Source organism: Thamnophis sirtalis, unplaced genomic scaffold, assembly GCF_051295495.1.
Source record: "Thamnophis sirtalis isolate CommonGarterSnake01/CBP01778 unplaced genomic scaffold, rThaSir2_p1.2 scaffold_6, whole genome shotgun sequence".
In the NCBI taxonomy this organism is placed as follows: domain Eukaryota; kingdom Metazoa; phylum Chordata; class Lepidosauria; order Squamata; family Natricidae; genus Thamnophis; species Thamnophis sirtalis.
This window is the reverse complement of record NW_028261386.1, coordinates 25,983,206-26,010,038: the sequence shown is the minus strand read 5'-3', so window position 1 is coordinate 26,010,038 and position 26,833 is coordinate 25,983,206. Positions and strand designations below refer to the sequence as shown.

The window sequence follows — 26,833 nt, the reverse complement described above, 5'->3', positions numbered from 1 at the left end:
ATACCCCTTCACGTTACTTTACAGCTCTCTCTCTAAGCGGTTTACAGAGTCAGCATATTGCCCCCAACAATCTGGCTCCTCGTTTCACCCACCTCGGAAGGATGGAAGGCTGAGTCAACCTCGAGCCTGGTGAGATTTGAACTGCCAAATTGCAGGCAGCCAGCAGAAGTAGCCTACAATACTGCACTCTAACCACTACACCAGGTCTAATCCATTTAAGACTACTCTAAATGAAGGAAGAATAGATCAGACTGGTATCTGACAGTATCAGTCTTAGCAGAAAATCTCAGTTTTCCAGAAATTTAATGTCTTTCTTATTCAGTAATTTAATGGTTACATGTCATCAAATTGACATTGACTGTAACTGTCTACACAAAATTTCTCCAGGATGATGTATCCATAATTTGGTCTTTCAGTTCTTCCAATGGTGCAACCATTGCAGATATGAATCTATCCATTTTGCTGCTAGTCAGTTTCCTCTTTTTCCTTCCACCTTTCTCAGCATTAGAACCTTCTCCAAGAGAGCTACGTCTTTGCATGTGTCCAAAGCCCAGGAAGTCCTCGACCTATGACCACAATTGAGCCCAACGTTTCTGTTGTTAAGCGAGACATTTGTTAAGTGAGTTTTGCCCCATTTTTCGACCTTGCTTGCCACCGTTGTTAAGTAAATCACTGTACTTGGTAAGTTAGTAACCCGGTTGTTAAGTGAATCTGGCTTCCCCATTGACTTTGCTTGTCAGGAGGTTGCAAAATATGATTACATGACCTTGGGACACAGCCATAAGTATGAACCAGTTGCCAAGCATCTGAATTTTGATCATATGATCACGGGAATGCTTCAAAGGTCATAACTGTGAAAAATGATCATGTCACTTTTTTCAGTGCTGCTGCAACTTTGGTCACGAAATGAACTGTTGCAAGTCAAGGATAATGTCAGAGTGTTGCAGAAATCACATCCAGAAAGCACACACAGATAACTGATTCAGCAGGATTCATTATGTATTATATACATAATAACATATGAATAAATATACAATACCTACAGCAGATTCTTCCAGCATGGTAGAGAGGAGAGGTTGGTTTCAGTTCAGAGTTCAGAGCTTAATACAGACAAGACTAGTTTCAGTTTCAATTCTCAGCACAGCACACATTGGCTGACCTTGTTACCATGTCTCTCCCAGTCATGAATTCTCTGACATATAATTTGAGCCCTGTCATTTTTGCTTCTGGGTTGATTTGTTCGATGAACCTTTTGTTTGTTTTTGACTGTCTGTGAGTATTCTCCAAACGCCAGAGTTCAATACTTTTCCTATCTTGCCTTTTGAGAATCCAGCTTTCCCTTCCATAGAGTGTCACAGGGTGCACAGAACAGCAAAGACTGTTCTGATCTTTGCAAGGCCAAATACATGACAGCGTCTGAATAACTTTTCCAGGGCCTTCACAGCAGCTGTACCAAGTACTAGTCTGCAGTTCCTTTTATTGTGGATAATCAATCCTAAAAGTTTAGTTTTGGCAAGAGACTTGCAAAAACAAGTTAGTTATAATAGAAGCTTTATTGAAAAGAAGAATAATTGATCCACCACAGTGCAATGAAGTCAGAGCCTTTATGTCAGTTTGTGCACTAAAATTTAAAGGGCAGTAGATAATCAGGAATCAAGAGAAAGAAGGCAAACCCAATGACCATTTACCTTACAAATTTCTCTGTCTAAAAGGCAAGAAACTTGTGAAGAAGCTTCAGTCAAAGAGATACTCTCCTCCCCATTAACACGAACTCATTATTAGCAGGGCCTAGAAGATTCTCTTTACTTCCAGAATTCTGCATTTCCCTCAGACTAGCATTAAAACAGCTTTGGTCTGCAGTTCTTGCTTCCTTGAACTTCCCCAAATAACTGACGTTTGACACCACCTTTCCAAGTTAATAAATCCTTAACCAGTCTCTTGATGGCCTTGAGAGGCAGACAGTAAATGCTTACATTATAGTAGTATTTTCTAGCTTGAGATGGTTCCTGTTGTGTCATTCTATGTTATTTAGATTTTTAGATTTTAGATTTTATTCAGTTTGTATGCCGCCCTATTCCCGAGAGGGCGGCTAACAATCAGAAAGGGAAGGGGGTACAAATTTCCCTTCTAATTTTTTTAACAGGTAAAAATCATATTCCATAAGCTTTTCTCTGTTGGGGGAAGGGGAATATAGACACTCAATATCTTTTCCCTTATAATAAACTAACTCATAAACCAACATTGCCCAGGTATTTATTTATAGGGAGGAAATGTCCGGACCAAATGTAATTTCTAATGTTGGATTTTCCCCAGAGGGAGCCCCCTTGTGCAGTACTGTCAAGGCGTTACCATGGTCACTCCACTGCACTTTACAGTAGAAGTCATTTTACGGCAGTACAGTAGAAGCCATTTTAAGGCACAACAGACTGTATCTTAATGGAACACACACCCCGAGGGGTGTTAGGGCACAGGTGAGTTCCTACCGGTTTGGACCGGTTCAGCCGAACCGATAGTGGTTTGCTGGTCTAGGTCATCAGAAGTGGCAGTGACCTAGGCCTGCCACGCCTCCTAACCGGTTCTCCCGTTGGCATGGCATATTTATTTTCCATTTTTTAATGTTCTGCACATACATAGACCTATTGATGGGCAATTGCGCATGCGCAAAATTGCGCATGCACCAAACCGACAGTAATGCCGGCAGCAACCCATCCCTGTGTTAGCGGTGTCTTACCCCAACAGTGGTTTTTTCCACAGAGTAAGTCATCTGTGTACCAAGTTTGGTTGAAATTCCTCAAGGCGTTCCAGAGTTATGCTGGAACACACATACACAGCGCCATTTTTGTATATATAGAAAAAACAGCTTCTGTAAAGAGAGTGATATTGAGGTGAGAAACAGGGATAGTTAAATTCCATTGCCCTTTCTTGCTTTTCTCTTTCCTCTGTCAGAATCACAACCTTCCAAGTTGTTATCGAGTGTGCTATGGCTTCAGAGAAAAGGAGCATTGAATTTTGTGCTCAAGTGCCTGGAGGTTTCAGCAACTGTGTTTGTCCCTATGCTGAATAGAAGGCTGGGAATATGGAGTTCCTGGGCTTGGCTAAAAAAGCACTGTGATGGAACAGCGAAAGTTCCAAAGCTGGGCTCGAAGCTGACGGCATCTGGCATAACATTTGAATTCTAAACAAATATGATGAGTTATTTCTAGCAATTATAGAACAAGAAAAAAAAGGGGGGGATTATTATTTCTTTTGCTTTTCTGTCAGGATTTTTGTGCCAGTGCATGGCTGCTTTGAGTTAATCATCTTGAATAGTTATTCACTTCTGTATTTGCTTTAAAAATCTAATTTGTGTTGATTTTAAAAGAGACATTGAATGCAACTTTTGGTGGTAGACCCTACTACACTTTTATATATAACTAGCTGATAAAACCCGGCGTTGTCCGAATATTTATTAAGCCTAAACCTGTATTAGACAGGAAAAGCCCTAATTTCAGCTACAATTAAATTAGTTACAAATGTTTTCCCTGTGCCCCCAGAAGCCATACATTTGTCTTCAAAAATAGTCAAAACCTTGATGAAAATGTCCAGATCAAATGGATTTTCTAATGTTGGATTTTACCAGAGGGAGCCCCCTTGTGGAGTACTGTGAAGCCGTTACCATGGCAACACCACTGCACTATACAGTAGAATCCCTTTTACGGCAGTACGGTAGAAGACATTTTAAAGCATAACAGGCTTATCTTAACAGAACACACACCCCAAGGGGTTTTAGGAGGAGTGTCTTACCCCCCACAGTATTTGTTTCCAGAGAGTAAGATATCTGGGTACCAAATTTGGTTGAAATTGCTCAAGGCATTGCAGAGTTATGCTGAAACACACACACACACACACACACACACACACACACACACCGATTTTTATACATATAGATTTCTATACTTTAAGCTCAATTAACATTGACCATTAAATAGTAAATATTAAATACTAAAACATAATAACAAGCATAGCTTTGAATCAGTGACCCATCTCAGCCTTTTTTATTTATAACATCAAGGAAGGTACCATCAAAGGTACCTTTTTTATGCTGAGGAATTGCTCCAAACCAAAGTAGCACCATTTTGCTCAGACTAACTTTATCCAAAGGAGAAGTAGACATATGGATGACTGATTCTAGCTCAGAATTCAAAGAGCAATAATTCCATTGCATCTGAAGGATACCAGGCTTTTAAGAGCTGTCTTTGTATATTTTGGGTCCAGGCCATTTTAAGCACTTATGGTCAAAGCATTTGTTACTCATTTAGAGATGTGTGAAGGTTGTTTGTCCTTTTTTTTATTTGTTTAGCAGCAGCTGTCTCAATGCCATTTACTTAACAGGAATAGTTCTCTTTTGCGCCTAGTGTAATATTTCTTGTAGCACAGCTGGTGTAGCACAGAGAATTTTATTGTTGCTTGATGGAATCACTGTATTCTCTGCCTTAGCACTTCTCTTTCACCATAATCTGCTGATGAAAACTAAAACATCCTTCATGTATTTGGGTGGTTTAACTTTAGACAATGCCCTTGAAGGGCTTTTTACATTTGGAGTATGCTAAATATCTGTGATGGTGAACCTGTGCCACGCGTGCCAGAGGTGGCACGCAAAGCCTTCTCTGTAGGCATGTGCGCCATCGCCAGCTGCACTTCTGGTCAGCTGGTCTTTGCAGGTGCTGGAGCACCATAAACAGCCTGAAAAATACCCCCAAAACAGAGCATTTTTCGGGGCATTTTCTGAGCTGTTTTCAAGCCATGTTTGGGCCAAAAAAACAGCCTGAAAACAGCCAAAAATGGCCAAAAAGCACGTATGCGTGCACCGGCTACCAGGTCTTTGGGTTTCCGGCGCTCCAGTGCGCACACATGCACGTGCATGGATGCGCATTCTGGTTTCAGCACTCAGTGCCAAAAAGGTTCGCCATCACTGCTATATATTATTGCTACTCATATTGTGTTTTGATCAGTATTTAGAGCTGCCGTGGCTCAGTGGTTAAAATGCAGTACTGCAGGCTACTTCTGCTGACTGCCAGCTGCTGGTTGTTCAGCAGTTCAAGTGTCATTTTGCTCAAGGTTGATTCAGGCTCCATTCTTCTGAGGTCAGTAAAATGAGGACCCAGATTGTTGGGGGCAATATGCTGACACTGTAAACTGCTTAGAGAGGGCTGTAAATCACTGTAAAGCTGTATTTAAGTTTAAGTGATATTGCTATTTCTGTCTAGCCTTTTGTCTTACAATTTAGAAAGTTATGCATTATAATAATCTTCATTTATCTCCATCCTCAGGCAGACAAAGGTGATGGTTACTTTAGCACAGATTTAAATCTTAGTTTCCCACATCTAAAGCAAATGTGCAAGAAATTATACTGAATTTAACCAGGGTAGTTATGAAAGCTTAAATTCACCACAATAATTAGGAATGTCTCAAAAAGATTTATAAATGATTCCCAGCAGCTGTGCACGCCTACATTTTGTAGGCAACTTAAATCAGCCTTATACAACTAATGACTTCTAGATGTTTGAGATGGTATCTCCCATCTTCCCTAACCACTAGGAATGCTAGCTGAGGTCTTAATGGAAATGTAATCCAACAGAGGCAGGTTGTATAGTGCCTGGTTGTGTGAGGCCAACATAAAGTATATACAGTACATACAGCACTTAGACTTATATACCACTTCACAGTGCTTTACAGCCCTCTCTAAGTGGTTTACAGAGCCAGCATATCGCCCCCCCAAAATCTGGATCCTCATTTTACCCACCTCGGAAGGATGGAAGGCTGAGTTAACCTTGATCCTGGTGAGATTTGAACTGCCAAATTGCAGACAGCCAGCTGTCAGCAGAAGTAGCCTACAGTACTGCATTCTAACCACTGTGCCACTGTGGGTCACATCATTTATTGTCTGCATTTTGTATGGGTTACAGTACCTTCCATCTCCCAGAAATATCACCAGTAGATATTTTCTTGTCAGAGGGATTAGAGGTAGGTGGTATGGCTTTGCTCCAAGTATAATCAGTCCTTTTTCATGGATAGATTTCTCCTTGTTGATCTTGGAGTTGGGTGTCCTTATAAATTCTTAAAATCAAGCAATCAAAACTCCTCAAATTCCTATTCTCTGATTCCACATTCCCAGGACAGCCTTGGTGGCAACAGTAAGACTGCGATGGTTGCTACCGTCAGTCCAGCAGCAGATAATTATGATGAGATACTTTCTACCTTGAGGTATGCAGACCGAGCCAAGAACATTGTGAACCATGCTGTGGTCAATGAAGATCCCAATGCCCGGATCATCCGAGAACTGAGGGAGGAAGTAGGAAAACTCAGGGAACAGCTTAGCAAAGCAGAGGTAAGTCTTCTTGCACCTTATTTCAGCTGCCATCACTTTACACGGGGGAAACTATTCCTTTAATTTTTAGGATTCTACTAATATACTTTTTCCCTTTTTCATGTTTTATGCTTTTTAGTTTTCTGTTATATTCGCAGTCACCAATCCTAACAAAATTTATGTACATTTATACTTGCACATACATGCTTGCTTATACATGCAGGATTTATATATATGCACATACCTGTGCATCTATATACACATACCTACATGCCCGATACTTTTAGCTGTTTAATATTTAGTGTAAAGTAAGCATTTTAAGTTTTTTATTCACAAAACAGTTTTGTAATCCCATTAATTTTAATACTTAGAATCCTTAGTATTTTATAACCTGCATTTATAGCATTATAATTGAAATATTTCATTTACTTTTATTGGTTTTAGAAAATATCTGTACTTTTAATATAATCTCTTATAATAATTGCATAAAATACTGGTCAGTAACTGTAATAAATTTAATAATAATACACAATTGTTACACTAGGATTTCCTCTTATCAGCATTGTAGTAAAATGCTGAGTTGGAAGGTCAGACTTTTTCCACCCATATGCAGGTATCCTCTCCCAGTATTACACTCAATAAGAACAGAGGTTTCCTGCATGTATTATTCATGGTGGCTACTTTTCAGTCTCATAGATCACAATGATAAGATCATGAAGAATGCACGAAACCTTAATTTGATGGCCCTTCTAAGGAGAATTCCATAATTTGCTTTTTTCTTTCACACCTCCACTCCCCCTTCCCCCTTAATCTTTTAGGCTATGAAATCTCCAGAATTAAAAGATCGTTTGGAAGAGTCTGAAAAACTTATCCAGGAGATGACAGTAACCTGGGAAGAGAAGCTCAGGAAGACAGAGGAAATTGCACAGGTCTGCATTTTTGTATTGAGTTTTGCTGGCACATAATGACAATTACTGTCACCATTTAAACAATGGTGAAATAGCATGAAAGCTCATGATACCTCTGGATAATTTATGATCCTATGAATGGGTTATTTCTTAAGTTCTAGGATGGTCAATTCAAAGAGAGATTATTGTTTCAAAAGTAGTGATCTTCTTCGTCTAGATCAAACTTTGGACTGCCAAAATGAAGCCACCTTCATGCCCTTGTTGTTGGCCAAAAATAATTCATTGTTGGTACATATTTCTTGTTGTTGATTGCAGATAGGCTAGGTTCTGTGTCTCTCTACATTCACACGGTGTGTTGTTATTGGCTGTTGTGGCCCGCCAGCAGCCAGTGGAGCTGGTGGCAGACTCAGACAATGAGGAGGTTGTGGAGGAACATGGGCCACTCCAGGAATCTGGGAAGGCTCTGATGAGTGCTCTGCATCAGAGGCAGTTATGGGGCCAGGGCCATCTAACAGTTATCAGCTGCCTTCAGAGTCAGAGATCAGTGGGGCAGAAGAACAGCTGGAGCCTGTTCCAGATGTGCGCATGCACAGAGCTGCCAGGAGAAGGGAACAATTAAGGAACAAGGGCCGGCTCAGGAGTAAAGGGACACGTGGATGGTGAATGCCCCCCCCCCCATAGAGAATAAAGAGTAGCAAAAGGGGAGTGGAGTTTGCAGGAGACAATTAGTTCACTTAATTAGTATGAAGATTTGTTAATGACTTTCAAAGACTCCTTGACAAGTATTTTCTTGCACAGCATTGTGTTTGGAACATAGCGGCCTGGCAGCTCTCCAAGCCTGATAAAGCCTGTGGTTGTAAATTCACCCTTGAAAGACTGTTGCCGGACTTCGCTGGATGTGAATGAGAGAAATTCACATTAGCTTAATAAAAAGGGGTTTTGTCGGGACAAGAAGTCTGCTTCATGATTTTGTGAAGCCTATGTCAGAACATCAGCTAAGAGCCTTCATTCGAACATATTGGTTTTACACTTAGGTGCTCCAACCCTCAATCTATTCAAGGTCCTAAAAACATCATAAGGGAGGTCAGATCATTCAGCCATATCTTCCTTTAATGTTATTCCTTACTCAATGGTCTCCTGCCTCCATCTTTTAATTCGTACCCTGAAGAATATTTGTTCTTGTCATAAAACTTTCAAAAGCAGTGATGGATTTACTGATAGTTTAAAGAAAAGGTGAGCACTTATTTTTTTTCCTGAAGGTTGAGAGACGTAGTAGGTGCTGTGATGATGTGGGAGGGAAATGATGTGGTGCTTTAAGCTAATTTTATTTTATTGATCCTGTGGAAATGGTTCTGGGGCAGATGTGAAACAAGCACTTAAGGGTGCCATTGCCAACCCTGTTTTAAGTACTCCATTACAGGGCCTCCATGGGATCCAAAAATCATTTTTTTAAAAAAAAATAAGGGACCAGAGGAATGAAAAACGCTTCATAAGATCTTAGGAAATGTTGGTATTCCCACTTGAAACCTTTTACAGATTTGTTGAGAAAGCCAAACACTTGTGAAATTGAGGACTCACCTGAAAATTGGGCCATTTAACATTTGCCTGTTGCACCACAATTCTACAAAACTCTTGACATTATGTATGTTCAAAGCCACACCCTATTACCACCGGTGATCCCTGCTGGGAATCATTTTTCAAAATAAGGGTTCCTGTTGGAATAAATTGGATGAGAACAAAAACTTTGGAGTTTAATCTTCATACATACCTTTTTAGCTTATACACCCAAGACCCTGGTTTCTTAATTAATGGCCCTTGAGACTATATTCTACAAGAAGCTTAAACCTCTTTTCTCCTCCCCTTCCCTGCATTGCATACATATTTCCTCTTTTTTTTTTTTTTGACAGTGGCTACTTTTGTCTCAGTTATCCTGGGAAGTGGTGTTTCCTATGGTTAAATTCCAAATCATATCAGTAATATTTTTCTCCCCCGAGGGTGAGTGGGTGGTTGAGTTAAATGAACACAGCTAAAGACTGTCATTGCAGGACAATAAGATCATCATGTCATTGAATTGGACAGATCAGTGATTTCAGGATCATTTCTTTTTTTATATGGCAGATGTTGTCTTAATTATTTGACGAGTTAAGCTTAAATGTTGGTATTCATTCCTTTCTTTTTCAGTGGTTTGGTGGTGTTATTTCTGGATCTGTGAAAAGCAGTTGGGGCCAAACATGGGCTGAGGGTTGCAGGTTGTTCACCCAAAATGAAATTTGGAGATTAGGAGAGCAGCTGTGGTTGTAGCAGCTCAAAGAGATGGATAGGACTAGGAACCACCTTTGGTGGGAAGGTAACAGCGTTCCGTACACCTTTGACATTTAGTCATGCCGGCCACATAACCACGGAGACGTCTTCGGACAGTGCTGTCTCTTTGGCTTTGAAACGAAGATGAACACCAGGCCCTAGAGTCAGGAACAACTAGCCCATATGTGCGAGGGGATCCTGTGCCTTTTACCTTTTAGCCAATCATTGACTATGGCTCTCCTTTTGTTTTCTTTCTCTGTTAGGTCCAGGGGGAAGGGAAGAATAACATTGTGGGAGAATATATGGTTCTAGTTGTTTTTTTTCTAATGGTAGTTGTTTTCCTCTCAAATAGGAACGGCAGAAACAACTTGAAAGCCTTGGCATCTCTCTTCAGTCATCTGGGATCAAAGTGGGTGATAACAAGTGTTTTCTGGTGAATTTGAATGCTGACCCTGCCCTCAATGAACTTTTGGTCTACTATTTAAAGGTGAGATACTAGAGAGATGTACGGGGTTGTTTTAAAATTGTTGTAAATGTAAGAAGTTCCTACACATCTCGTTGTTGAATTCTCCTCTAAGACCCATTTTCTTTTGAAAATATGGAAAATATTTCAAAATCCACTCTGGCTTTGATAATTTTTTTAGTGGCTCAAGACAGATTGGTTGAGCAAAAGCAGATTTTATGACATTTCATTTCTGTCAGGCTGAGCTCTTCAGGATACAAAGTTATTTATTCAGTGTCCGTGTGCTCAAACCCAAGATTTATTGTTAATTGTGAACTTTTTTCAACAGACACTAGGATATAGATCATTCTTTTTTAGGTTATGAAAAGCAGAAGATTTGTATCAATCATGATTTGATGTGTGCAGTTGCAAATCAGATTCCCCCATAAATATACACTATATTGCCAAAAGTATTTGCTCACCTACCTTTACTCGCATATGAACTTACTCTATGTGACATCCCATTCCTAATCCATAGGGTTCAATATGACATCGATCCACCCTTTCAGCTATAATAGCTTCAACTCTTCTGGGAAGGCTGTCCACAAGGTTCAGGAGTGTGTTTATGGGAATTTTTGACCATTCTTCCAGAAGCACATTTGTGAGGTCACACACTGATGTTGGACAAGTTTACGTGGCCTACCACATCGTGGCTGAGTTGCTGTCATTCCCAAACACTTCCACGTTCTTATAATACAGCTGACAGTTGACTGTGGAATATTTAGGAGCGAGGAAATTTCACGACTGGACTTGTTGCACAGGTGGCATCCTATCACAGTTCCACACTGGAATTCACTGAGCTCCTGAGAGCGGCCCATTCTTTCACAAATGTTTGTAAAAACAGTCTGCATGCCTAGGTACTTGATTTTATACACCTGTGCCCATGGAAGTGATTGGAACACCTGATTCTGATTATTTGGATGGGTGAGCAAATACTTTTGGCAATATAGAGTATTTTCAATGCTGTCATCCTGTGAATATAGCCTCCTTGGAGAAAATATATACTTCAATACTTAGCACTTACACAATACAATACAATATGTCTCAGCAGCTTTGTACAATAAGTCATCATTATTGCTCCCCTTGAAGTTGGAAAAGTCCTATCTTGGCAACTATGGAATTGAAACAGATTTCCCAGTTCTTGCTTTTCAGCTAATTGCAAGCCATGATTATGAGAGAACTAAATTTGCAGAATCATGGCTTGCATTACTGCATATTTAATGCCAAGTCATAATGCAAAAGCAGAAGCATCAGGCAGGGAATGCAACTTCATGAAGCCAGCTCCTAAATGGATAGTCTGCCATTTAAAGTAAGCCAATAATACAGTATATTTATCGCAGACCTTTCTGGGAGTTATGCAATGCTCTTTTTCTTACAATATTGTTTAGATGTGTCAAAGCTGCGTATAAACTTATTCAGACCTGTGACATTATTTTAAATGCTGCCTCTTTAAGGAAAATCAGTAATCCTATTTATAGTGGGCTAGCACCCTGAAGAATGTACAGGGTGGGGAGAAAATCTTTAGTCATCGCTGTTCCCTTGAAGCAACAAAAGAGCTGACTTTGAATAGCTTCAGAGAATTTCAAGGCAGTGTGGGTGTCTAGCTTTGTCAGCTGGCACTCCCCCCCTCCCAACTAGTTCCTGATGCCATATCTGTTTCTTCGCTACTCAGCATGAAGGCCTTCAAAGAATGTCTTGACCTCAAAGTACATGCAGGAGGTGACCTTGTCTATTTGCAAAATGTTAAGATTTCATCTTAGCACCCTAATACTGGTATCTTAGAATTCAGAAAGAGAAAGAAAGAAAGAAAAGGGAGGAAATTAGCATAATACATTTCAGCTCCTTTTGTAGTAAGTGTAGACTCCTTCTTTATGAATCTAAAATGGTGACTTCTTTATATGATATGCTAGAGTTAGCTACAGTTAACAGTGCTGATAAAATTTAGAATAGGATATTACCCCCAGATGTACTACAATATGAAGGGCCTCCTGGTGTCAACTCTCCTGGATAAAGCAGACAGGAAACATGACTTACTGGGCTAATTCTCCTTTACTGTAGTCTAAATGAACATAATTTTGGAAGTCTGAGAGCACAAATTTTCCACACTCTCTCTTTACAACCGTGATCAATTAGAGACTTCCTAAGTTCTTTCTCCAACAGCTAATTCTACTATATTATAAGGCTACATTAACACAATTTCACAAGTCTGAAAGTACAAACAACCCACCATCTCTTTATAGCTTGATCAGTTAAGGTGGACCCTTTCTACATTTCTTTCTGTGAGCCTTAAGCAACTGCAATATCTTTTCACCTCCTCCTTCAAGGTCATTCTCACATATCTTTACATTTTATCTGCTACAATTTGCATTTTGTTCAACCTTTGCCTCTTTTTTTGAAAAAAAAATAGTAGAGATCTTACTGTCTGAATATGCCTTGTTTAAATGGATTTAGTGAAATAGTTCTGTGCATTATTTAATTCGGCATAGAACTCAGTGTCTTCTTAGTTTAGAGTGAAATATATCCTTTAATCGAACTTTTAGTTCTTACATTTCCAGAGAGACATTTGAGTGAATAGCTTCAGGACGCCCATTCCTTCTGCCTTTTAGCATGGTTATCTTGGTTCATAGCCCCTGATAGACTCATCCTCAAATAGTATGCACTTCCCCTCCTTCTTTCAATTCAGATATGCAATTCAAGTTGATAATGATCCACATGCCAGATTGTCTGTGGGAGGAATCTGTTCCAAACTGCCAAACCGCCTTCTGCCAATTACATCCCTGCCAATTACATCCCTGCGACCAATAAGGTCTCATAGATTAGGCCTCCTCCATATTCCATCGGCCAGCCAATGTCGGCTGGCAACTACAAGGAGGAGGGCCTTCTCAGCAGTAGCCCCGGCCCTTTGGAACGAACTCCCCGTGGAGATCCGTACCCTCTCCACCGTCCAAGCCTTCCGCATAGCCTTGAAGAACTGGCTTGCCCGTCAGGCCTGGGGATAAGGATAGTTACCCCTCCCGAATGATGTATGTATGTTGCTTACTATTTTATTATATGTGTCTATCTAATGTCTGTATTCCCCCTTCCCGGTTTTGTGTGAGCCGCCCTGAGTCCCCTCAGGGAAAAGGGCGGCCTACAAATACTAATAAAACCAAAACCAAACCAAAACCAAACTACAAAGAAATAAAAATGACAATAAAGCCCAAATCCACAAACAGTTATTATTCCAACAGTTCCAGCAATTATTGTTATTCACCATTCAACAGAGAGGCTGCATCTGGAGGGCCTCAGTTTCCCTGCCCCCACTCTGATTTCCCTTCTTACAATTCTGGTCTTTCTATTATGGTCCTCAATGGGGCCATTGTTGTGTTCCCAGCGTTCAGAAATGAGGCAGGTAGCATCCAAAAAGGATGCTTTGATTCCTCAGAATGATGCCTCCCTGCAGCCTCAAAACAAAACGAAATCCACTTGATATCTTGGCGCTAAGCATTCAGGCAACTAGGCAGCACTTTCTGATCTGAAGAAAGCATTTCCAATTCATTCACCTTAGACAGATGCTCTAATTCAGAAGTAGAAAGGTGGTTGTTGATCAAGCCCAGAGGTAAGTGATGCTGTAAACCAGGAGAGTCCAACCTTGGCAACTTTAAGACTTATGGACTCGAAACTCCCAGAATTACCTAGCCATCATGGTTTGGCTGGGGAATTCTGGGAACTGAAGTCTACAGGTCCAAAAGTTGCTAATGTTGGAAACCTCTGATGTAAACTGTAGCTTAGAAATTCTAAAGTATCCAGGTTTCCAGGCTTGTTTGCCTATAGCTTTCTTATTCTGAGGATTTATGATAAATGTTAGTAAATGTAATTGAATTTTACTATGATTTTTTATTTCTTTTAATGCAAGGCTGCTTTGAGGAATTGAAAAAAAAATCACAGAATTTTAAGAAACAAATGAAGTATGCTTCTTTTTCCTTTTGACATTCAGCAGGCTACTGTGCTAGAAAGACAGGTAAAGATGAGTAACATTAGTAGACTTAATGTCAAGGACAGAATAATTTCCATTATAGTACAGTCAGCATCTTCTCAGATGATTGACTAGCTGGATACATTATTCTTCATCAGAACTATGCTTAAAATTAAAAATAGTACAGGGGAGAAGAAAGCAAAGTTAATTCAATAAGATATTCGCTTTCTCTCTCTTTTTCTCTTATCCTTCCATTGTTTCCCCCATTTATTTCCTGCCATCATACTTTCCCTTTTTTATGTTGTTTAGATAGATGATAGATGATAGATAGATGATAGATAGATAGATAGATAGATAGATAGATAGATAGATAGATGATAGATAGATAGATAGATAGATAGATAGATAGATAGATAGATAGATAGATAGATAGATGATAGATAGATAGATAACAGACAGACAGACAGACAGACAGACAGACAGACAGACATGGATGCACTGCATTAATAGCAAATGCAAACAGTGCAATCTTGATTTTTTTCAATTTCAGCTGGTAGGATAATATCTGTAATTCTGAGGACTGGAAACTGCTCTTTCTCTCTACTTCCTCCTCATAGTTCATTGGCATTTTATACAGTAAGTATAAGGGAAGGTAATGACCAAGTGCACACTTGATGCTAAGTCATGCCTCAATCTGTTTAGTTTTGCTTTATTGTGATGGGAAACCAGCCATCATTTTACAGATTACAATTTGCTGGGGCACTTTGAGAAAGCCGGACTAGATGAATTGAGAATGGTCAGTTTCATGTGTGGTAAGTAATATGAATTTCTGTTGGATTTCAGTGGACCTGCTCTTGAATCTTTTGCAGGAGCACACTCTCATTGGATCCGATAATTCCCAAGACATACAGCTCTGTGGATTGGGGATTCTTCCTGAACACTGTATAATAGATATCACTGGGGATGGACAAGTCATGTTGACGCCTCAGAAGAATACTAGGTAACCGAGTACTGTATTCTGTCTATAGAGGCAAGAATTTTGCTCTTATTTCAGGATTAAATGAAGCATGGAAGAAGTTCCACAGTTGAATTTTGGAACAGTTGTAGCTAAATGAGCCGTGGTGGCACAGTGGTTACAGTGCAGTACTGCAGACTACTTCTGCTGACTGCCTGCTGACTGCAATTTGGCAGTTCAAATCTCACCAGGCTCAAGGTTGACTCAGCCTTCCATCCTTCTGAGGTGGATAAAATGAGGACCCAGATTGTTGAAGGCAATGTGCTGACTCTAAACTGCTTAGAGAGAGCTATAAAGCAGTATATACCATATTTTTCGGAGTATAAGATGCGCCCTTTTCCCTCAAAAAAGAGGGTGAAAATCTGGGTGCATCTTATACACTGAATACAGCATTTTGGCCTACCAAAACCCCACCTCCTTTTCAAAAATGGACATGCAGAGAGTTTGGGAGAATAGCGAAGTGCTCCTGAGCATTGGGGAAGGCAAAAACAAGCAAAAAACAGGCCATTTTTGCTCGTTTTTGCCCTCCCCCAGCCCTCAGGAGCACTGTAAGAGCCTTGCAAAGCTCTGCATGCCCCCCCCCTTTTTTTTTTTGCAAAAATCGAGATGTGCAGAGGGTTTGGGAGGCCTGCAGAGTGCAAAAACTTTTTTAAAAAAAATTACCTCTTCAAAATCCTGATGCGTCTTATATTCCAGTGCATCTTATACTCCGGTGTGTCTTATAGTCCGAAAAATACAGTAAGTCTAAATGGTATTTCTATTGCTAAATGAAAGGTCTCACATTTCCCCTTATTGCCTGTTTTTTTTCATTCCAATACTTTTTCCAGTAGAGTAAATACATGCACATACTTGGAATAAATAATTGTGCCAAAACTGTGGGCTTTCTTGGCTCAGAATGTCTTATGTGTTCAGTAAAGGGGGAGGGAGAACTCTGTGAACATCCCTGCCCCCTGCTGCATTGACCAGAAGCCCTGAAACAAGCAACATGCCTAGGACCGAGCTGCAGTTTTCGACTATGGAAAGCAAAGTGGCAAAGGAAGTTGCTCAAACCAGCTGTTGCTCCCTCTTCTAAATTTTCATGCTCTGTTCCCTGGTGGCATGTATCTGGTGGGTGCAAAAGAGATTTGTTTGGGATTGTTTTTTAAACAGCAGATGGGATAGTTGTTACAACGGGAAGCGGAAAAAACTACGACCTCTTTCAAGCAGGAAGAAGATTCTTTCCAAAGACTTTCCTTCTCCTGTTGTAGGAGCCCTGATGTATCTTCCTTGTAAAAGAGGAAAAGGAAGTATTCGGATGTGTTGGGTTGTCTTCAGTTTATTTTGCCATGCAACGTCTCTGTTTTGCTGCTGTGGCTCAAAGGCGGGGGATCAACACAGGTTCTTCACATTATCGTTTTCTTAATCATTGCCATGTGGCATTAAGGGCAAGCATTAAATCCTCAATGTGGGAATGACTATATTTACTTTCTCTCTCCCCCCTCCTCTCCAACACAGGACATTTGTGAATGGTACAGCTGTTGTAGGTCCCACGCAGCTACACCACGGTGACAGAATTTTGTGGGGAAACAATCACTTTTTCCGGTAAGCTGCTGATTCCTTTTATTTTCTTCTGTTAACTGGTACAGCTTTGAGAGAGAGGAGTTTGGAATGCCTTTGACACCATTTAATATCTGAAAAACTGGCTGCAGAGGCTCGACTCTGCAGGATGGATCTGCTGGCCTTGTTCTCTGCTAAAAGTCAAGATAGTTTAGCCTTCTTCAACTGGGCAACTGTCAGATATTTGGAAGTACAAGTTCCCAAATCCCTACAACCAGCAAGATCAGTGGCTATGCTAACTGGCAATTTCAGGAATTGTAAACCCAGTTTTTTGAGGTCTTTGTTTCTTGGATATTATGGTCATAATTTTACAGCAAAATGTTAACACTTGTACAATGGCAAAATTGCTGTAGTGTTGCTATACAACCTGGGACTCTTTGGGTCTTTGTTTCTATTTCCTTAACTTCCACTCAGATGCCCCCTGCATACCCTCCCTGACCCTTGCTGTGCCTCCCTTGCACCCTTGCATAATCCTTCACAGTCCTGCATATCTCACCGAGCTGCGTAACCTTCATCACCCACAAAGCACCTCTCACACACTTCCCTAATCTCTGTGTTCTGTCCAGAGGTGGGTTCCTACCGGTTCAGCCGAGTAGGTAGTAACTTGGCCTGCTACACCCCTGAACCAGTTCTTTCGGTGGCGCCATCTTATTTTTTTACTTCTGTGCATGCACAGAAGCTTTTTTATACTACTGTGCATGCGCGTGTAGTGTGCATAAAGCGTGCACGTCCATGAGCGAACCGGCAGTAGCAGCAGCCAGAATTTACCCCTGGTTCTGACCTAGGCATCCCCAGCAGCATAAGGCCAAGTCCTCGTCCTGACAAACCCCTTTTATTTAATTTACAGTGAATTCCTCTCCAGCAAAGTCCCAGCCCACAGTCTTTCAAGATAGTTCACAATTACCGACCTTTATCAGGCTTGGAGAATGGCCAGGCCGATATCTTCCAGACAGTGCAATAATTGGCAAGAATGCAGGAATGAACTAATTGTCTCCTGCAAACAGCCCTCCCCTTTCTCTCCTTCTTTATTCCCTATGGGAGGGGGCGTTTACCGTCCACCTGTGGCTTTACTTCCAAGTCGACCCTTGTTCCTTAGCTGTTCACTTCGTCTGGCAACTCTCTGTATACGCACACTGGGAACAGGCTCCAGCTGTTTGTCTGCCTCACTGATATCTGGCTCCAAAGGCAGCTGATAACTGTCAGACAGCCCTGTCCCACTCTCTGCCTCTGACACAGAGCACTCGTCAGAGCCTTCCCCAGACTCCAGGACTGGTCCATGTTCCTCCCCAACCTCCTCACAGTCTGAATCTGCTGCCAGCTTTGCTGGCAGGCTACAACATCCTGTGGTGCCTCTTGCAAACCCCTATAGACCTTCCCCAACTCAGGCTTCTCATGCACCTCTTGTGTACTCCCCCTCTCACACTCCCCAAACCCACATGGCACGTCTTGCAGACCCTATGCACTGTCCCTCACCTCCCCTGAGCCTCCCCTGTGTCCCCACAACTCTCTCCATCTCTCCCCCACCTGGAAGCAATCACTGCCGATCTGAGACTTCCAACTTCCTGCTGGATTCTAAATTGACTTTCCTTGTGGGAACTGACAAGGCATCTAGATTTTCAAAATCAAATGAAACCACTTTTCAAAGGGCGGGTTTTAGTATTTTTTTTTCATGTTTAAGGCTGAATTTGCCCAAAAAGAAAAAGAAAGTAGAAACAGAGGATGAAGACAAAGAACAGCTGGATTTAGATGGAGACAGCTCCAGCGAGGTATCCAGTGAGATCAGCTTCAACTATGAATATGCCCAGATGGAAGTGACTATGAAAGCTCTTGGAGGAAATGGTAAGGAATGTAGATGCATTGTTTCCACTTTATGGTATGCCATTTTGCACATGGTTGCAATCCAAGGTTATGTTATGAGTGGTGGGATTCAAAATTTTTTACTGCCGGGTTTGTGGGCATGGCTTGGTGAGTGTGGCTTGGCTTGGTGGACATGGCTTGGTTGGTGGGCGTGGCAGCGGAAGGATACTGCAAAATCCCCATTCCCTCCCCACCCCACTAACCTGCTTTCCAGCTCCATTCTCCTGTGCAGGGCAACAGAAGAAGACCCAGCTGATTAGCTGGGATTCTGGAGGCAGTGAATTCCGGTGGCGGGGCCAGTCAGAGGTGGTATTTACAGATTCTCCGAACTACTCAAAATTTCCACTACCGGTTCATTGGAACCGGTCAGAACTGGCTGAATTTGTATCATTTGTGATTGCAGGATACAGTTTCTAGGGATTATATCATGGATGTATAAAATAGTAAGATGCTATATATGAGTGTAGCTTTAGTTTGTTTTATAAGACTTGAAAACCTACAAATGTATAATAATAATATAAACTTTATTTATATTATCAAGGAAGATTAGCATTATAAGACTGTTGATGAAGAAGTTAAAAACGTAATCCCACAGATAGTAGTTTACAGTTGGTTACATTTGAAAATATCCCACAAGATTGTCTGAAAGAATGATAACATGCAGTTTTCTATACTGATTCCCATTGATCCTCCTAGTACAGCCAATTCCATAGCCTAGATCAGGGGTGTCAAACTCACGTCATTACGGCAATGTCATGTGAAGCATTGTGACTTTCCCCCCCTTCGCTAATCTGGGTGTAAGCATGGCCAGCATATGATGCATCCAGCCCATGGGCCGTGAGTTTGATAGCCCTGGCCTAGATGCTACAACTCAGTCTTCATATAAGCCTAGTATCTATGGGTCAAAATGTGTTTGTTCATGCCACAAAAAACAATGCACCATCAAGCCAAAGATGTTAAACAAGAATCAAATATTGAATTGAGTTCTATCATACAAGAGACAAATATACAGTATTAAATTACCTATAATCTTTTCTATCTGTTTCTACACTGACCTCAATTGTCCTCATCTCTAATGAACTAAGCTGCCTGTAACTATTGTTCTTAAGGGACAAGTATAGTATTAAACAAAGATATCTTTTTCTTTAGTAATTTTGGCGCGTCCTCCTATTTTTTTGTAGTTTAATAAATTCACATTTAGGTACTGATTCACTGAGCCTACATGAACTCTTTTTCCATTTGTCCAGAAATGATATTCATGTTGTTTCCTTGGAAACAAGCTAGAAATGGTTTGCTCTGGCCTCCTTTCAAGCTTTTGTTGACTCCTCAATTCTTCTACAATCCTGAGCTTTTCAGTGGATTCCCATCCAAGTAGTAATCATATCCCAACCTGCTTAGATAAGTTCAATTAAGAGATGCTCTCCACTGAGACAAGGCAGCCAAAATAATAATAATAGGCTCAAAAGGTTATTGAAAAAAAAAAAACGGGAGAAGGAGGAGCTGATGTCGCAACGACACGACGTGCGATCTTGGAGCTCCAAGATTGCAGTCGATACTTTTGCCGCTGGACGGTCCTTTTGGACCTAAATCGTCTTGAAGAGATGGTGACAGGGAAGAGTATGTTCTGCTGATCTCAGGAATACCGCAAAGTCCCTGATTGATCCAGGAGGATCTCTTTTTGCCGGCAACAGAAGCGCAGCAATTGAAGCTGCTGAAGTTGGGACAGCACCGGAATGGGAGGAAAACAGAAAGAGAAAGTGTGTCCATCTGGTGAGGAAATATTATTATAAAAGAGACTACCCCCAAAAAAATTAAAGCTAAATTAAATTTGAAAACAGAAGAGAACAAGCGGCGAAATTAAGCTACATTAGACAGTGTGTTATCCTTTTTTAAAATTTTCTTTTACGGATGGAACTTTTGCAAATGTTTCCTATTCTTTAAATTGAACGGATTAGTTTTTCTTCTACTACTTTTTTTTTTTTATACCTATAGATTAAAATCTTTTTCCTTATTTTTATAATGCTGGATTGGATGGGTTTTCTTTTTACTCCATTTAAGAATTTTGTTTTCTTTGAGCCTGGAATTGAAAGAAGATATAAAAGGAATACAAAGAGGGCTGTAATAACAGAGGGAAAGGAAGTAACACTGCTACTTGGAGGCTGGAAGCTTGGAAATATTGTCTTTTCTTTTTTCTCTTTGATCATTTGACTTTGCATTTCAAGATTCCTCAGCTTTTTACAGAGAGTGATAGTGAGAAGAGCATGGGTGTTTATACAGGTGCTCTTTGGGAGCTTTATTGGCAGCTGGAGTGGAGTGAAAACAAAGCCTTGTTTTGAAAGATTATAAATGAACTTACTTTAAATCTAATAAAAAAGTTTTGAATGCCAGAATGGCAGTGCTTACAAGTTGGAAGAATGGCACAACATGAAAAGAAACGTTAACATTGCAAAAGATTATGTTTGAAATTCAAAAATTATTCGAAGTAACAGAAAATTGAAAAGAGATTGGAGAACATAGATCGTAGAACAGTAAAATTTGATGGAAAAATTGAGGATGTTCATCAAATGAAGAAAGTGGAGGTCAGAGTTCTAAAAACTGAAGGAAAAAATAAAGAGACAAGAAAATTGTTGATACTGACAGTGAACTGAGCCTGCTTGGAAATGGAAAGAGTGGAATATGGAAAGGGGAGATAGATGGACTGGAGCTCTACCCCAGATTTCAAAGTATAAAAGAAGAAAAGAGAGAAGAATTGATGGAACTAAGGAGAAAATTTTTGTCAGAAGCACTAGTGATAACCAAAGATAAGCTGATCGAAGAAGCAGATGGAGGGTTTCAAGTTTATTCAAGATATGCAATAAGCAATAAGTTGCGAAGGGAAGTCTATATAAAACATACTAAGGAAATAACCAGAATACTAAATGCCACAAATGGCAAGAGACATAAGACTGCACTATTACTGGAAAGACACAGGTTGATGTAATGAAAGCATAATAAAAAATTAAGTCAAATGTAGTTGAAGTTAGAGCATTATGTATAAAATGAAGTGATAATGGATACATTATAATTATAATAATGCATATATATGTATTGGTTTGATAAGAGGAAATTTGATATAAATTGCAAATGGTGACTATGATAGGAGGCTTAGAAACTCTGTTATTAAATATAACCATTTTTTATTTAGAACATGTTATAAAGCTGTAATGTTACTGGATGATATTGGGAAGAGCTAATGCAATGCCATTATGTGGTTTCGCTTTAAATCTGGAATATTTTATATAAAAGGATGTAAAAACAATTATAGTCAAATGAAGGTTGAGGTATGATGATAGTAATATATATATAAATATATTTGATTTAAAATATATGATTTGAAATGAATTGTAGGTGATGGCTGTGGAAGGGATGCATAGAGGTTTTTGTAACCAATTAACACACTTTCTACAATTTGTAATGGAAGATGGTTTTGTGGGTTTTTATGTGTGTGTTTTGTCTGTTTGTGTTTATTCAAAAATAAAAAAAATCTTTATTAAAAAAAGGTTATTGAAAAAAACTATTATTTTCCTAAACCAGTGGTTCCCAAACTTGGCAATTTTAAGACTTGTGGACTTCAACTCCCAGAATTCTCCAGCCAGCAGGAGAATTCTGGGAGTTGAAGTCCACAAGTCTTAAAGTTGCCAAGTTTGGGAACCACTGTCCTAAACTAAGAGAGTAGAAGCTACTCCTGAGACTATCTATTCCATTCCATAATCTAAAAAGCTGACCTCTGAAATTGGAACCAAGCTTTTAAAAGGCCTATCCTACTCATCTTTCTCCCAGAAAAGATTCACACTAAAAAAGGAGAGCTTTTGAGTAGCCAAAGTAAACTGTTAGGGGTCCCCAAACTTGGCAACTTTAAGACTTGTGGACTTCAACTCCCAGAATTCTCCAGCCAGCTATGAATTCTGGGAGTTGAAGTCCATAAGTCCTAAAGTTGCCAAGTTTGAAGACCTCTGGTTTAGAGCTTTAAAGATGAAAAGCAACAACTTGAACCCCGCATGAAAAATAGCCAGAACTGAGTGCAAACCATTTAAATTATGCCAAGAGTTAACAGCTAGCAGCTTCATTTTGTGCCAAAGGAAACTTCTGGAAACTCTTAAAGATCAACTTTATGCAGTACACGTTTCGGTAGCCTAATTGTGATTTGACCAAGTATGGGAGAGTAAATTTACCACCCAGATTGAAGCAGTACTTCTTTCCCCCCCTTATGAGATGCAGAGTTTTGATGCTGCCTGGGAAAGAGGGTTAAAGCAGCAGCTCCACTCTCTCCTTAATTGGAAAGTTTATCTCATAAAACAAAACAGAAAGCCAGCGTGCCTGAGTCAAAACCCAAAAAAAGTCAAGCCAAAAAGAGAGCAAAGAAGCAGGAAAGAGAAACCTTCAACGCAAAGGCAGCAGTTTTCAGGGAGTGAACGAAATCTGCAACTTTTGGAACTGCAGGACATAAGAAGCAGGACTGAGAAACGCAAGGGAGAAGAGACCAACCAGAATCTGAAAAGCAAAGCAGGCCCATGGCCTGCAAGGACCCAGGTGCAGAGCTCCACAAACCAGCTCCAGAAACAAAGGACTGTGAGTGCTTTGGGGAGAGCAAAGTCTACAGAGCAGGAGGTCCAACCTTGGCAAGTTTAAGACCTGTAGACTTCAGGCTGGCTGGAGAATTCTGGGGGTTGAAGTCCATGTGTCTTAAACACTCCAAGGCTGGATATCATCCCTGGTATAAAGCAATGAAAAGGGTTTTCACATACAAATGTACTGGGTACTAGTAGAGAAACTGAAGACCTAGAGGTAAAGAAAACATTTAAAGAGCTAAGAAGTAGTTAATTTAGGAAAACATAAAGCTACAAATATGGAGATGGGAAGATAGATATGGAATATAGAGATAAAAATAGAATGTTATCGATTAAAGAAGATAGAAATAGTCATAAACCTAAAAGTAAGGCTGTAGAATAAAATAGGGAAATAGAAACAAATGCAGAATTAGGATTAAGATTAGATGTTAAGGAATAGGAGTTTAATTTTGTATAATGAAATGATGTTTGTGGAGAAAAACACAGTCCTTGCTGGACCAGATTAAGAAAAATCCTAACACCAAGATTTGGGTTTCTGTGATATTAGCTCTAGTGCAATGAAGCTGAAGTAAACTAATTTAGGTAACCGTGTATCTGAGTAATCTTTGGGAAACTGAGGCCTAAGATTCATTTGTATTCCTCTGAGTATACTGTGCCTTTGCCAACCATCTGGTAAACTTGCAAGATTTGTTTCTCTTGACATGTATATGTACATGACCGAACTAGACTGTGTTGTTTCTCTGTGTCATATAATATACGTGGGTACATGCATAATCCTGATTTCATTTATTTATTTATCTTGTTGTGTTTATGTTTATATTAGAGATAGAGACCCTTTGAGAGCTGTATTGCAATATAATTTCATTTTAACGTATGCCGATTAGTGTACATTCAAAGTGACAATAAATAATTCTACTCTACTCTACTCTACTCTACTCTACTCTACTCTACTCTACTCTACTCTACTCTACTCTACTCTACTCTACTCTACTCTACTCTATTTGACTGTCCTCCTTTAAAAATCAAGCTGCCTGTGTAAGAAACATAGATTGTGGCTCCATACTTACATTTATTGTAGAACCATTAGTTGAATGACAGGCGTGTCCAAGCTTGGCAACTGTTAAGACTTGTGGATTTGACTGGCTGGCGAATTCTGGGAGTTGAAGTCCATAGATCTCAAAGCCAAGCTTGGATACCCCTGTTCTAGGCTTTTACCTCGTGACATCTTTCTTCCTCTCTGCTTAGATCCAATGCAGTCCATTTTGCAAAGTCTAGAGCAACAGCATGAAGAGGAGAAGCGGTCAGCACTGGAGCGGCAGCGACTCATGTACGAGCATGAACTAGAACAGCTCCGGAGACGTCTGTCTCCAGAGAAGCAGCAGTTCCGCACCATGGACAAGTTTTCCTTCCATTCTCCCAGTGCACAGCAACGTTTACGCCAGTGGGCAGAAGAGAGGTGGGTGAAGGGAATGAGGTCTGGTAATTTTCTCTTCTTTGGAGAATACTCATCTTGGCCTATGTTTGGATTAAGACAATAGATCAGTGTTTCTCAACCTTGGCAACTTGAAGATGTCTGGACCTCAACTCCCAGAATTCCCCAGCCAGCGTTCGCTGGCTGGGGAATTCTGGGAGTTGAAGTCCAGACATCTTCAAGTTGCCAAGGTTGAGAAACACTGCAATAGATACATTTTATACCTCGATGAATAAAATAACTTTTATTTTAGCAAAAAGGAAATTGTGGCATGGTACTGAATTGCATGTTGTCACTGAAAAGAGGCACTGGGGCTATTTGCACAGAATTCTACGAACAAAGGATTTGGGCCTAAGGATGGGAAATTGAGTGTATTGCAATCATTGCAGAAAAGGGCTATGAGGTTGATGGAAAAGAATTCCACACATTAAATGGAGACTCCTAGGTGGCCTAACTAATAATGGGAAGGCCTCCCTACACATGCTTTTGATTCATTCATGCAAAGATGACAATGATCATGTTTTGTGAATATTTATATAAATATAAATAGATAAATAATATATAAATCTCTATTAAGCAAAGCAGGATGACTGTCATTATGATGAGGAAAATTTGCAGGGAGAAGCCATATCATCTAAACTGTGTTACTATAACTGGAAGGGAGGACTTCCAATCTCACTGGCCAGGAGTTCACATCAGAGGTGGGTTCTGGCTGCTGCCATTTCTGGCTTGCTCAGGACCGCACTGTGAATGCATTTGCGCGCTATGCAGACACGCACAGTACTGGAAAAAATGCTTCTGTGCATGTGCAGAAGCAAAAAAAACAAAATGGCGGCCCCATAGAACCAGTTTGGGGGTGGGTGGGTGGCAGGCTGAGTTACTACCTTCTCGGCCAAACCCACCTCTGGTTCACATGCACCTTGTTGCAGTCAAGCCAAGAACACAGATAGTCCCTAGCTCAGAATAATAGATTAACAGAGTTGGAAGGGACCTTGGAGATCTTCTAGTCTTAACCATTTCAGACAAATGGTAATCCAGTCTCTTAAAAACCTTCAGTGTTGGAACATCCACAACTTCTGGAGAGAAATCCTTCTACTGATTAATTGTTCTAATTCATAAAAATTCTCTTTAGTTCTAAGTTGCTTCTCTCATTGATTAGTTTCCATCTATTGGTTCAGAAAAATTCTCTTTAGTTCTAAGTTGCTTCTCTCATTGATTAGTTTCCATCTATTGGTTCTTATCCTGCCCTCAGGTGCTTTGGAGAATAGCTTGACCCCTTCCTTGTGGCAGCTCCTGAGATAGTGGAACACTGCTATCATGTCACCATTGGTCCTTCTTTTCACTGGTGCAAAAATAATTAACTGATTTGCACCAGAGCAAAACATCCTTATCAGTGTGATTATTGCAGTGTGTTTCTAAATAGATATTTTTTTATAAATTCCATCCTCCTTTCTCTCTTTCCCTTGTTTTGCAATAGAGAAGAGATGCTCAACCACAGCCTGAGGAAATTGAGGGAGCAGATTATGAAGGCCAATTTGTATGTTAGAGAAGCCAGCTTCATTGCAGAAGAGATGGACAAAAGGACTGAATACAAAGTCACCCTCCAAATCCCAGCCTCAAGCCTTAATGCAAACAAAAAGGTAAGGGACTCAAGTCTATTCAGACACATACAGTATGTTATCTGCCAAGTTATGGCAGTCCAGACAAATATTTACTCCTGTTCCAAAGGTGATATTTACAGTAAGCAGGATATAGAAATTTTGTTTCTGTTCATCTCAGGCAATGTGTATAAAATGGGAGTAGGCACTTGCTAGAGCAGGGCAAAGGGCAGGTCACAGCCCAGTTTAAAATAGTGCAACCTGAGCAGTTAAATGATTTATTTACTTATGGTTATTAAAAACATGCCTGTATCTGCAATGGCTCTATATTTATTGATGTGAAGTTTTACTACTCACAGGCCAGGTTAACAGAACTTGTTAATGTCTTATTAAAATCCTTTTCCGGGCTCACCTATTATACTGAATGATAAATTAACCAAGAAACCACTAATCTATCTAAAATCTTGAACCAAAGTTGGAGAATTTTTGCAAACCAACTGCTTGGATTTTAAACTGATCTGGTTAGGCAAGTTCTCTGAATTTCTATGTGACTATGTAACCTGCACAGCATTCCTTTTTACTGATATAAGTAAAAAGGCTGCAGACTCACCACTGTTTAAAAAAGGGAGGGGAAGCTCAGATTTCAAGAAAAGAATGTGGGAAATATATCAAGTTCT

At 40.1% G+C, this 26,833-nt stretch overlaps 1 protein-coding gene across 3 annotated transcripts in view; it reads left to right on the top strand.

The window, feature by feature from the left end:
• The window catches only part of KIF13B (kinesin family member 13B), a 149,173-nt gene that overhangs the window by 62,745 nt on the left and 59,595 nt on the right, over window positions 1–26,833 (top strand). For all 3 annotated transcript variants that reach the window (XM_087717469.1, XM_087717471.1, XM_087717468.1), the window contains exons 11-18: window positions 6,155–6,367; window positions 7,165–7,275; window positions 9,908–10,042; window positions 14,882–15,012; window positions 16,522–16,608; window positions 18,302–18,462; window positions 24,333–24,543; window positions 26,036–26,198. In XM_087717469.1, the coding sequence (XP_087573595.1) occupies window positions 6,155–6,367; window positions 7,165–7,275; window positions 9,908–10,042; window positions 14,882–15,012; window positions 16,522–16,608; window positions 18,302–18,462; window positions 24,333–24,543; window positions 26,036–26,198 (1,212 nt within the window). The remainder of the gene's footprint in view (window positions 1–6,154; window positions 6,368–7,164; window positions 7,276–9,907; window positions 10,043–14,881; window positions 15,013–16,521; window positions 16,609–18,301; window positions 18,463–24,332; window positions 24,544–26,035; window positions 26,199–26,833) is intronic.